At 33.4% G+C, this 14,421-nt stretch overlaps 1 protein-coding gene across 1 annotated transcript in view; it reads left to right on the top strand.

Annotated features, from left to right (window-relative positions):
- Positions 1-2,970: 2,970 nt before the first annotated feature.
- Positions 2,971-14,421, top strand: part of LOC142338723 (uncharacterized) — a 56,510-nt gene continuing 45,059 nt past the window's right edge. The window contains exons 1-2 of the mRNA XM_075388609.1: positions 2,971-3,178; positions 4,746-6,948. Of these exons, the coding sequence (XP_075244724.1) occupies positions 6,747-6,948 (202 nt within the window). The 5' untranslated portion in view covers positions 2,971-3,178; positions 4,746-6,746. The remainder of the gene's footprint in view (positions 3,179-4,745; positions 6,949-14,421) is intronic.

Here is a 14,421-nt window from a genome sequence, read left to right as displayed (position 1 = left end):
GCATTAATGTAATAAACTTTGCAAGTTTTTTTTATCAATATTTAGCTTAAGGCTTGGAGAGGCACGTTTCAATGTCTTTTAGTAGAAGAAAAAAATATTTATTGTTGTTTTACGTTTTAAGTAACGCAGTTTTAATGCTCTGATGCTATGTTTTTGGCTTTTGAACATTTTTCAACCTTTGAGATTCTTTTTCTTGTCTAGTAAAAAAATCGACAGGTCGGGTATTACATAGAAAGAAGGTACTCTTTTACAAATTATTATTTTAGTGAACAGAAAATGATTTTAATTGCTTCGACAGCATCTTCTAGCAGAATCTAATAGATTTTCCCCCATAATTGTCGTCCTTTTTCGATAGTCTTTTTTATAAATTTTAGATACTTGCAGATTTTACTGTCTTCTTATGGATGAAGGCAATTAATTGGTGATTACAGGTACTAGCTAAAAAACATCACAACTTTAAAATCAAATGCTTTTATTAGAAATAGAAGATTTTTCTTCTAAGTTTGATTTTTCTGGTTGCCTTGCTTGTATTTGTTGTTTTGTCTACTTGTTACCTAGACTTTGTAGTTACCGGTCCCATAAAAAGTTGTTGGTTTTGGAGAGAGGCCCAATTGAATTTCTCTAGGTTTTTTTAAAGCATTGCGTTTTGTTCTTATGGCTTCGATACCGGCTTTCCCTAAGTTTTTAATTTAATTTTTGATGTTTGTCTATTTATCCAGTCTTTTGTAGATGTGTGTTATAAACTGAAAAAAGACACATCTCACTGATTTTTTTGATAAATGAAAGAACATGTTGAAAGATTTCACTTAAAATACATTAGATTTAGGAATTTGAAGTTATTGTTTTGAAAAAATACAGGTGTTTTTCGTAACTCTTCACTTTTTGTTTTTTTTTACTTTTTGTTACCTAGTCTCACTTCACGTCCCACATAACTCATAATTTTTCTTCAAAGAAAATGGAATCATTTATACTTTTTTGGAGTAATATATGAATTTAAAAGCTTGGACACTGTTTTCTTGCAAAATTTATTGGAGTTCTTGCTTTTCGTTTGAATTTGTAGACAAACGACACGTTCTGGATGATGACAGGTTTCAATGTCTTCACATTAAGGTATGAATTAAATTTTATCTAGTTAAAGACTTTAATTGATATCTAACGGTTTTCATTAATTAAAATTATTTGGTTTCAAAAAACATAAATGTGGTTTTTTTAATTGCTCTTGAACGAAATTCAGAGCAAGTATGTAAACGTGTGTCTTTTTTTATTCAAAATTTTCGCCTGATATTTTTGACTATTCGAGTAACTTTTACGCCCTTGACTTTGCGTTTCGTGTGATCTAAAATTCTCTCTCATTCACAATTTCAAGCAGCTGAACTCAATTGATGGCAATTTAATACTAAAAGTTAGATGAAAAGTGCACCGAAACTGGTGCCATTGTTTACTTTAAATATTAATAGTGGTATATGTTAACCTCTAATATGGTTATTTGAAGCCCACTATTGAACTTCTTAGTCCTATTTAGGCTCCCCTCCCTCCTTCCTCCCCCTGCCCGACTGAAGCAGGCTGCAATTGACTAGATCTCTAAATAGTCGTTGGAAAGCAATTCTTCCGACGATTAGTCGGTTATGTTTTTACGTTTGCGCTTTTTGTTCTATTTTCTATGTGTTACCAAGTCTCATTAAGGAGTCTTCCTGTACGTTTCTAGTGTTCTAGTGATATATAGATTAATTTGTGTAATGTACGTTTTATTTGCCGCTATTTTGTCATTGCTATCATGTAATTTCTTTTTTCAAAAAATAGACATCGAACTTTACATTTAGCAGTTTGTTGATTTTATTTGTTTTTATTTGTCGTGTCTCGTAGTCTGAAACAGGCAGGTCTCATCGACCACTAATGTGGTATTATTTGCTTTAATAAATGATCTTAGTTTCAAGAAATTTTTTCCTATCATATCAAATATATTTGAACAATATTTGAACTTTTGAAAGTTTTCATTCTCTTTCTCATTTAGTAGACAATGAAGCCAAATATGTGGATGACTGGGCTTGGAACGTCATGTGCAAACGCACATTACCGAGCCGCATTGTTACAAGCAAAAGATTGACTCTTCTTAAAATAACAAACTTTCTCAATATAAAATAACAAACCTAGATTATTCATCTTTAAAATCGAATAAAATAGGGCTGATTTTAGAGTCCCTTGACTGCAAGTCTGTGTTCAATTTTTCCATCGGCACCTATAAGAACACATTGCTCATTCTTGTATAAAACAAATTGTGTATTTTTTGCTGGCGAGCTTGAACTTAATCAGCTGTCAACAAGACAAGTACATCACAAGAACACAATGAGACAGACTGTAACGTACTATGATGTCATCAAGTATAGACAACTTATAATTTAATTTAGAAGTTCGCCAAAAATACCTCAATTTGAAGTTTATTTTAGCGAAGCCACTTGTCATCCATCCTAAATTTAAGCTTGAAAAAATTTTAAACGGTTTTACATTCAATTTGTCAAGAGATTTTTTAAATACCGCTAAGGACCTACCGATGAACAAGTTTTTTCCTTTTGAAGGTATCTGAACAATATTTTCGATGTTTTAATTTATGCTCTTATTTTAATTTTCGGCTTGATTTCTGTTTCGCCTAATGGAAGCAAGCATGATACCGTAACAGCAGGGTCGTCTACGCTCGAAAAAATGTTTTCTTGTCATTTTTGAAGCCTTCTGTCTAGCTCGCTTTTTTGAAAATTTTTGCTGTATTTACACTACGTACAAATTTCCAAGAATCACGTTCTTTTTTGCAGAGTAGCAGAAAATTGAGCTGTAATGGAATCACTATTGTAGTAAGGAATAACGCGTGACTAAAATGGGCGAAATATATGCAGAAAGAGTCACGTCTCATATCCGTTCTGACCGGAACCTCCAATTTCAAACAAATTTCACACTCACACAGCTTTTCACTACTTTCACTTTTTATTCAACAAAAGTCGGTTAAATAGCGTAATCATTGCTGTCAATGTGTTATTTACAAGCTATATTTAATAACGGTTAAGTTAGTTACATAAGTCTTAACTAGTTCAGTTCATACTTTCTCCGAAACAATTTTCCTATTATTGCTTTGCAACATTATCGTCTGATGTTTACACTTTTACGATTAGTCAAGGATAAGACAACAAAGGTAGAGATTCTTTTTTCGTTATGAAAAGAATGTGGGCCTCTTCGTGCGGGGGGGGGGGGGGGAGGAGTGGGGAACCTGTGTATATAATGGTCACAGCGTCTGACCAGGTAAAGCGGGTGTCTAATCCCTCAAATCATCATCAAATAGCCTTGATACTTCCTGAAATGACGCAAGGGTGAATATTAGGTACACAGAGATTAGTGGAAACATACAGAAATCTCTCAAAAATACACAAACGCACACACAGACCACACACCACACAGACCACACACACACACACACACACACACACACACACACACACACACACACACACACACACACACACACCACACCACACACACACACACACACACACACACACACACACACACACACACACACACACACACACACACAAACACATACATCTGAACACACACAATAACAAATTAGACTGTTTTCTAAATAATTATTGCGATCGAAATGATTTCATACGTAACCAAGCGAGCGGTGTAAAATGAAGTGAATATAAAATTTGAAAGTTCGGACAGGCTAAAGTCAAACTATCAAAAAAACTAGAATAGGAGGGAGAAATTGTTCAACGTGGTTGAGAATGACCATATTGTAATATTGACCATGAGAGGGATAGCTGCTAGTTAGCTAGTAGATTCTTCATCTCACATGCTGTGCTGATCAAAAGATTGATCAGGCATCCCGCCGATATTTTCACTTTGACGTCCTTTACTGCACCACTGCACCCCTAGCTGAAACTCCCACGTAGGCCGTAAAAACCCGGCTACCCGACATTTTTACACTATTTGCTTCTGAAGCGGTTAAACTGTTAAAAAATCCACCCCCACACCGCCTCCCATTTTACTTTATAACGTACACCGATCAGCTATAACTTTTAAGCGGATCAAATCTTCTCTCAAATGTCGATATTAAATCATTATCAAAATGGGAAAATGAGAATGATAATACCTTGTTGAATTGTTGAGAGTAAGTTACATTAGTTGCCCTCCCCCTGAGGGTTGGTCTGGGTTATTTTCAGTCTAACACCCTCTACCCTGTTCATTTTACCCCTTTACCCTGCCACCGCCGCCACCTCAGTCGCCTGCCCAGCGTCCATCCCAACCCGTCTCTCTCTATCTTTCTGTGAGATGTCTCTTGTTTTAACTACCGGTTTAGGAGCCGCGTGTCTATCACCGTAATCAGTGGTGATGTAAGCTCTAAAAGCCTTCCTCCCCCTCCTCTCTCTCTCTCTCCCTGCCTGCTGCCTTCTGCGCTTTTTCGCTTTTTGGCGGCTAAGTAGGCGGAGGGGTGATAGCTTAGTGAGTGTTGGCGCTTTTGTTAAAATTCGCGCTCTTACCAACAATTCGGACCAGAATTTCTGGTTGGAAAACAAGGACGTGAATAGAAGAATAACTGTTATTCTATTATTCTAACCGTCACTTGAATAGTAGACCCTTTTTGCCCATCTCTTGATTTATACCGCATCACAAACACTACACCCCACCCGCAACCCCCCACAAATTCCCCCTCCCCTACCCTACCGTGTCTTTGTACCTAAACCGCGCGTGCGGAGGAATCTTTTAACAGGTAAACGTGGCAACAGAAGAGAAGGGGGAAGCAGCAGCATAAGAGCAGCAGCAGTTAGGTGGGAGGAAGGGAAGCAGCTTAACTAAGAGAAAAAAGAGGGAACGGCGGACGGAGAGTGGGGAAGCACGCGGGGAGAAAGGAGCAAATCTGTTTTTATATTTTATATTTCCTGCAGATTAGTTGAAAAAGACCAGTAAATTTGCGACTTATATCCCGGTAGCTTGTCATTTCAACGAGAACAGATCTACTTTTTAACCAGCTCTCCTGTCCTACCATCACCACACCAGTTAAAACACACCACAGTAGCATAACAGGCACTAATTCCAAATCAAATTTCATCAGCAGATAAGCAAAATAAGAGGCACAAAATAATCTCTTTCTTGTTAAAAAATATCACCAAAAATCACAGTAAAAATTTGACTCGTTGACTTAATACGCAACTGTTGGTTACATTCAATTTGACCATTTAATTTTTATCCCTTCTCTTATTTCCCACTTTTTCAACCTGTACCACAACCAGGAGCTGCAGGTAGTAGTATTGTAGGAAGATTGCTGGACTTTTCCATGCGGATAAATGCCTCATAATTGGGAAAAGTCTCTCCGCGTGAAATACTTGAGCTGTAATTTAATTAAAACTTAGAGATAGAAGCCTTCTTTCTGACCGGCCATTTTACTACACTGCATTACCCTCAGACAAAGCCCAATTTTTGTCAACTTCCAACTTTGTGCTTCTTTTTTTTGCAAATTTTGGAATTATAGCAAGCCGCAGTGCAAAGCAGAGCCTGGTTATAACTTTATTACAAATTCAGTTATAATTTACCAATTTCCAGTTATAAACTCATCAAAGTAGACTTGCAAATGCAGATGATTCATTGTTTTTGTTCAATTAACTAAATAATTTGAATTAGAATTTCTTATTTATTTACCGTAACGATTTGCTTCGAAAGTATTAATTTATTTTCAACTAATTGTATAAATAATCATCATTTTGAATTTAGCTCAGCTTTATTGATTCGACTGTCTTCCAAACGTCGAAGTCTTTGGCGTCAACATTTTGAAAGTCAAATTTCATTCCAGTGAAGAAATTTCTTTAGTTATCAGTATCATATTTCAGCGAATAGCGATTTAACTAGATAATTAGCAAGCAGAAACTTATCTTATTATTTCAAAATTATAAGTTGTACTTAATGATATAAATGTTCATTTTTTAATATCCAAATACGTGAACTTCTTTACAGCGTGTGTTTTCCTCTCGTTTTACATTTCTGTGTTTGAAATAAAGAACCGCTTTTAATTTTACATAAATCAAAGAGCTGCTAACGTGTTAATTTTAACTAAACTATTCTAAATTAAACTATTCAAACTTGCAGGTCAATTTTGTGAACTTTGTTTTTTTACCCGAATTATTAATTTTTCCTCTTTATTACTTTCGAATTTGCTTTTGTATTCTCTTGTATTAAAACTTCGTATAATAGCAAATTTTGAGAATAATTGCTTCCTTATTGGCTAATAAATCGATGTTGCAGCAATATTGCAACTCGCTGCAGAAACCTAAAATTTAGCAATTGTTTTCTTTTGGCAAAATCCAGCCAAAACTGCCAATCTGACAAAGCTAACCTGTTTATTAGTCAAACGAGACAGCTTAAAGACAACCAAACCAGCTATCAACTCAGTGGAAAAACCTTATCCCAGGGATAACCGCAGTTATTGTTTTTAAATCGGTTTTTTAAATCGTTTACATATTTATTTAGTTTTCGTTTGTAGCGATATATTGAAAAAGAGCGTTCAGGTGAAAACGTTTCTCAATTTGTTCACTTGAATATAAACCATACTAGAGATTTTATTTTGTTTCTCCTGTTACAACAATTGAAACGAACCTTGGAAACTAAATAAACCACAAAAGCAAACTTGGAAATTTAAGCATTCAGAGCTTTTCCTTATTTGACCTCTTAAAAATTTATAATAAACTGAAGCTCGACAGACCACAATGGCCCTGTACTTAGAGACCCTAGTGAGGTCAGTCCAAAACCAGACAAACAACTTCACCAGACACACTGGTTTCATCTGTGTTCTCACTCTCATCTCCCTCACAATCCTGCAAGGATGGATGGTGACTCTTCCCTGGGAAACTGATAACAGCAGTCTCATCGGAATATCCATCGGACTCAGCGAAGTCGGATGTCTCATCGGTTAGAGAAAAATGGCTAATATGTGACATCTTTTTGACATCTTTCTCTTTTTCACCGAGAAAAGTTAATTATTTTTTTAAATAATTATCTTATCTCTTTGTTTAATTTTTTTTTAAAAACCCACACAAGCCCTTGTTAAAAAAAACCCGAAAAACTGCCGAAATTTTGAGTGAGAAAGCAATAAAAGACTGGTGTGGTGATTTGCAGGTTTTAAACGAAAGAGCAGGGCATTTTGTTGTAAGTGTTCTAAAACAACTAAAACTGTCGTTGTATCAATAATTTGCACTATGCTCGTCATCATATTAGAAATAGCCATCATATCAGAATTTCGACACTGAAACGTGTTTAGTAGTAATTCGGTCATTACAATAAAATTGATTTTTGGTGTTTCGATCCCACTTAGTGACGGGGGAGGGGGAACTAAATGTTCAACTGTCTTTCGTTTCAGTGAATTTTGTCTGAACGATTTATTTTTTGTAGAGAGTTGGGAGTAGTAATCCCGTTGAGCGAAGAATGTGTAGTTAAAAGAAAAAGGACGGCTGAGAACAGGCCGCTGTGGCCTAATGCTGTTCCGCTGCGATTACGTAGGAACCACAATTATTATAACTATTATTATTATTATTATTATTATTATTATTATTATTATTATTATTATTATTATTATTATTATTATTATTATTATTAATAATAATAATAATAATAATAATAATAATAATAATAATAATAGTTATAATAATTGTGGTTCCTACGTAATCGCAGCGGAACAGCATTAGGCCACAGCGGCCTGTTCTCAGCCGTCCTTTTTCTTTTAACTACACATTCTTCGCTCAACGGGATTACTACTCCCAACTCTCTACAAAAAATATTATTATTATTATTATTATTATTATTATTATTATTATTATTATTATTAGTTAAAGAGTTTCCCCCCGAGTTCTCTAGGAGTTATCGGGGTTTAATGTTAAGAACATAGGATGATTTCCACTATTTGAAACTTTTACTCGATCGTTGCCTATTTTGCTACAAAAAATTAAAATGTGGTCACTGACAAAATTATTTCCAGTCTTGTTAAAACTAGAATTAGTTTTGGATCCATTTTTTAAAATAGTTTTGCAAACTTGTCCAATAGTTTTTTTTTTCAAAAAAACCAACAAAAAATGTGTTAAAAAATGAGTTAATACAACTAAAATTGCTTATAATTATCAAAAGAACTGCCCTAAATCCCGCTCAAACAATCTTCATAAACTAAAGCGGCAGACCTAAATGAACCTCTATTCTCTAACAAAAAACAGCCAACTGAAGATCTCTTTTAACCTATGTTATTGTCCTTGAAGCTCAATTAGTGCTTTTTCACATACATTGATTTTTTTTCGTGTTCGTTGCTTAATTGAATTAAAAACAAAATATGATGAATTTTTATATTTGGTTGCGTGTTGTTATAACTATGACTAAACTAATTATCAAAATTATTCGAAGGAGTCCAGCTGTCTTCTTTTGTTGTTATCGTTGATTTGGTTCCTTTTTTCTCAATTTTTTTTTGCACAACATCTTTATTTGATTTCTGAATAATCGTGTTGCGCTGTTTATCAGTATATAGTGGCCATTTCTTCATTTTCTTAACATCTAAATGTCGAAGAAAAGGGAGCTTTTTAAAGAATAGCTTTCCTTGTTTATTTGTGCGTAGGTATGATCATTTGCTTTGGTGACCACCAAAGCGTCTATTACTGCAATATTGTCGAGTCATTGCTCATTTTCCAGTCATTGCTCATTTTTTTCTCGGGCTGATCGGGATAAAGTTTTAATTCAGAATATTGTTTTTTTTGTTGTTCGGCTAAATTATATTTTTAATTGACAAATTTTAGCTCTTTTCTGCTCGAGCTTGATTACTTTTAAACAAATGCTTCGCCCAGTTCAATTTTTCACCATTCTACCCATTCTAGTGAAATATAAAAAACTAAATGCACTTGTATAGACCTTTGTTCTTATTGTAGAAGCATTATTATATCTTCCGAAGTATATACTTAGGTCACGATTGTTTATGAGCGGAGAGGAAAAGTCACGTAAACACGCATGTTACCGATCCTAGTAGTTTGAATAGCATATAAAAGCGCGATACAGTAAATTGGTTTTTTGTTTCAGCTGCAAAACAAAATTTTCTAAACATCGAATCCGATCAGATGTAATCATCTGCTTTGTTGATTTTCAATACAACCTGATTTTTAGCAGGCATTTTGCGGTATTTGTTCATAAAACGCTCACATGCACATTTTAAAATGCCGAAAATCTGCAGCGCCAGAATTTAAAATGCCAGAAGTTGCTACTAAGCCAGAAGTTCACTTCAGTTGACTTTCGTCATTTTAAAACGCGCGCTTTTCGTGTTTTAAGTATGGTTCCGTGACTCTGCAGAAGTCAATTTGAAATTCTGCTTAATATATCGAACCGCTTCGCGGTTCTCGATAAACGCCAGAAGTTCTCAATGACTTCAAGCAGAGTCACGTAACCATTACTTAGTGGAATCCTGCTGTTTTCCCAAAATTTTGGAATCAACTTGGGAAGTAATTTTTATTCTTTCGATTTGTACCATGTAAAATATAAACGTTGTGCCACCAGTTAGTAGGACTTCAACAGTAGTCAACAGGTTCAAACTTTTTTTAGCTGAAAAAGACCGAGGAACTTTGAGGAACTTTTCCTGTACTACTAAAAGGAAAAGAGGAAAAGCAACATATGACAATCCTATGAGCAAGAGAAGAGACATTAACAATAGACCAACACAAAGTCGAAAGCTCTATTTGAGGTCAGAATAGAGGACAAGTAAACCCAAATTCAACCAATTTTTGTTAACCAATATCGAATATCGGTCAATGGCCTTGTTTTCCAAGCTTCAAACAAGATTAACAGCAGTTTCTAAAAATTGCAATCCCTAAAATTGGAGGTCCAAAAATGGAAAAAGAACCTCTAAAAATAAAAAAAGTTCCCATCAATTTGAAGTTCTTTAGCCTCCCGCTAAACCAGCAAAATTAATATTACCTTTACATTTTTGTAGTACACTTGCGTGAGGTTATAAAAAAAGTACTTTGAAATGCACAGCCATCGGATACAGATTGTAAACGCATATTAATCAGCATAATAAGAATTTCAAATGGTGAAGTTCTCTGACAGTTATGTTTTTTAAAGAACATTATCTTGAAAGCATATTCAAAACTAATCCAAGAAAACCTTTGCACATTTTTTTTCCGTCACGTCTAACCAAGAACCAAAACCCCCTGAAAGGTTGTTGTAACAAGTCTGATTAATTTTTGCTCCTAAAGAATACTTCTTCTTGTTGATTTTTAATTATGATTGCGACGGAATTTAATAAATGAACATTTTTTTTTGCATTGACTACAATATAAAAACAACTAAGAATTAGTTCAATTTTGATTTCATAAACTTAGTTGAGCATGGTAAATGATGTTCAAACAAAAACGTGGATAAATATCAATAGTTTCTGAGATTTTAAAAAAGTATAACAGCAATAAAAATGAACTTATTTGGTCCTAACCAGTTTTTATTTTTTTTCTCGAACCGGTAATTGTAAGCTTTTAGGAAAGGCAGTTGAATTGGGTAACAGAAATTCTACAAAAAGTGTCCCCTTTGTTTTGTCAAATCTGTTGTCTTTCATTGCATTCTAGTGTACAGTTGATGTACTATGAACACAACCTTAAAAATGAGAAAACTCGAAGTGTCTTGAATTTCAAAGTTATAAAATTAAATCACAGAGAAAAATAAAAATCCTATATAGACCATATATTGTTAATTCATTTAGAATGAGAACCATTTCAGAAATTTATTATAAGATTTTTAAATTTGCAAAAAGTTTTTTCTAACTATTGCAGTTTCAGCCAAAAATTTATTTGTTCTCCTTCTCATAAAATTGGTTTACTATGAAATGCTGTGTAAGGGATTTATTTCATAATGACAGTAAACAAAATAATGCAAAAAAAACAGTGATTTCCTAACGTTCAAATTTTGTTTTCTTCTGTTTTAGATGGTTTGTCGAGAACTTTTGTTTTTCACAATGTAGCCTGGTTTATTGGTCCAGATTGGAGAGCTACAGGATATCTGTCCACTAAGTTAGGGGGGGGGGGGGGTAAAATGGGAAAGACCCAAAAATTATTGACGGTAATTAAATGTAATATTCCTCTGGTTGATTCGAAAGCCTACTCTAGTTTCTTCTTCAGCTGTTAATTCTACAGAAACTATTTTTTTTCTTATTTCCTTAGCAATTGTTTGTCATGACAAAATAGTGACAGGCTTTCTTCATTTGAAAAATGGTTCAGTTTTTGTGATCATTAGAATAGGTTATTTTGGTGGTTTGATTTCACGAAAATCAAATTTTTCAACAGCACCGATTTGTTTTTAACATATAAATATGTTCACCCGCTTGGTTATTTATGGTTCCTCATTTTTTGATGTACTTCACAAACAAAACTTTCCTAATTAATGGTATTCTTCAATACCAATTTTTTTAATAACGTTGCCATTTCTTAGCTAAAATTTGTAATAAACAAGTTAATATAATTGGACATACTGAGACTTACTGTTTTTAAGGAGACTTCAATGTTAGTGCGTTGGAGGTCTCGTTTATACAGCTCCAACTTAGATTTTTATATAGAAATTAGTGAAATTAGTCAAAGAAGTCACCAGAAAATGGAACTAAAACATGTAGCTAAAAACTATGTATACTGTTTAGAGAAAGCAAATGGTAACAAAAATTATTAGCATTTCTGAATTCCTAAAATCAATAAAAGGGACGCTAAAAATATGTGAAATAAGCATAATAATTAGATAATAAAAAATCTCAGTTATGATCTCAGAGAATGAGCGCTGGCAAAAAGATGTGTTTCTACAGAATCAATGTTTCTTAGAAATGCTGCTATCAAATATTGCTAAGAGTTTAAACATAGACAAAAAAACATCGAGGATGTCACAAAGATAAGATTTAAATTTGATGTCTGTTCAAAGCACCACAAGGCAACAGCTGTTCTACTTCAGCCAAGTCAAGTAAAAGAATTGAATATCTTTCTTTGACAATTATAATCGAATGAGGTGTTTGGGGGAGTCAAAGACACGATATGTTTTACTAATCAGTCAAACAAAATCCTTAGAAAAACGCAGAATGAATTGACAATTCCTGAAATTATTACTCAGCTGCATGGAAATAGCTGAATTGGCAGTTAAACAGGAAACGAAACGTTCCAGAATCTAATTTATTCAAGTGCAAAGCCACTTTTCTCTAGTTTAATAAACAAACTTTTTTCGCGTTGACTACAATATGAAAGGATGTTGAAATTTCGCTGCTAAAGAATACCTATTCTTGTTGATTTTTAATTATGATTGCGACGGAATTTAGTAAACGAACATTGATTTTTGCATCGACTACAATATAAAAACCACTAGAAATAAGTTCGATTTTAATTTCATAAACTTGTTTGAGCATGGTAAATGATGTTTAAACAAAAACGTGGATAATTAACAATTTTTTCTGAGATTTTAAAAAGTATAAAAACCACAAAAATGAACTTAATTGGTCCTAACCACTTTTTATTTCTTTCCTTGATCCGATCATTGTAATCTGTTAGGAAAAACAGTTGAATTGGGTAACAGAAATTCTACAAAGTCTCCACATTGTTTTGTCCAATCTATTGGTCTTCATTTCATTCTAGTGTACAGTTGATGTACTATGAACACAATCTGAAAAAAGAGAAAACTCAAAATGTCTTCAATTTCAAAGTTATAGAATTAAATCACATAGTTAAAAAAAAGTTCCTATGTAGACGATAAAATGTTAATTCACCTAGAATGAGAACCTGTTGAGAAACTTATTATTAGATATTTAATTTTGCCAAAAAAGTTTATACTGTTGCTGTATCAAACAAAAATTTTGTTTGATACGGCAACTTCCCATAAAATTGGTTTACTACCCATAAAATTGGTTTACTTCCCATAAAATTGGTTTACTATGAAATGATGTGTAAGGGATTTATTCCATAATGACAGTAAAAAAATTATTGCCTTTCTTCTGTTTTAGATGGTTTGTCGAGAACTTTTTTTTATAATGTCAGTGAAAAATTTAGGTCTTTCCCATTATAGCCACCCACAAAATTATAGCCTCCACGCCTGGTTTATTGGTCGTGATTAGGGAGCTACAGGTTATCTGTCCACTAAGTTAGGGGGGGGGGGGTAAAATGGGAAAGACCCAAAAATGTTTTTGACGGTAACTAAATGTAATATTCCTCTGGTTGATTCGAAAGCCTACTCTAGTTTCTTCTTCAGCTGTTAATTTTATAGAAACTAAGTTTTTTTCTTATTTCCTTAACAATTGTTTGTCATGACAAAATAGTGACAGGCTTTCTCCATTTGAAAGATGGTTCAGTTTTTGTGATCATTAGAATAGGTTATTTTCATGGTTTGATTTCACGAGAATCAAATTTTTCAACAGCACTGTTTTTTTTTAACATATAAATATGTTCACCAGCTTGGTTAATTATGGTTCCTCATTTTTTGATGTACTTCACAAACAAAACTTTCCTAAATAATGGTCTTATTCAATATCAATTTTTTCAATAACGTTGCCATTTCTTAGCTAAATTTTGTAATAAACAAATTAATATAATTGGACATACTGAGACTCGCTATTTTTAAAGAGACTTCAATGTTAGTGCGTTGGAGGTCTCGTTTATACAGCTCCAACGTAGATTTTCTATATATAAATTAGTGAAATTAGTCAAAGAATTCACCAGAAAATGGAACTAAAACATGAAGCTAAAAACTATGTAAACTGTTTAGAGAGAGCAAATGGTAATAAAAATTATTAGCATTTCTGAAGTCCCAAAAGCAATAAAAGGGACGCTAAAAAATCTTTTCCGTCACGTCTAACCGAGTACTATAACCCCATGAAAGGATGTTGAATTACGTATGGTTAAATTTCGCTGCTAAAGAAAACCTTTTCTTGTTGATTTTTAATTATGATTGCGCGGGAATTTAATGAATGAACATTCTTTTTGCATTGACTACAATATGAAAGGATGTTGAAATTTCGCTGCTAAAGAATACCTATTCTTGTTGATTTCTAATTAAAAAATTTATTCAAGCCACTCTTCTTCAAGTTCATTATGAAATTTATTCAAGTTCATTTATAAATTAGAGAAAAGTGGCTTTTACACTTGGATATGAGAAGGGATTGCAAAAAAATATAAATCGGTTCTAATTTTTTAAAGGGTTGCATTACTTAAATTTATGAAAAAAAATATCCTGACCTTAATATCAAGAAAAGAGCTCTAAAAATAACACGAAAGAGCTCTAAAAATAATAATAAAAAGAAAGTATCCTGTCATTTGTCATTTGAAGAGCTTTGACCTTTAACTTCGTTCTCAAGAACTCAATAGCATCACTTGTTGATTTCAATGGCGATTCATTTGATCTACTTATTCA

Source organism: Convolutriloba macropyga, chromosome 1 (genome assembly GCF_964194025.1).
Source record: "Convolutriloba macropyga chromosome 1, txConMacr16.3, whole genome shotgun sequence".
Classification (NCBI taxonomy): domain Eukaryota; kingdom Metazoa; phylum Xenacoelomorpha; order Acoela; family Convolutidae; genus Convolutriloba; species Convolutriloba macropyga.
The sequence above is the reverse complement of the archived record's forward strand: the minus strand, read 5'-3'. Positions and strand labels throughout refer to the sequence as shown.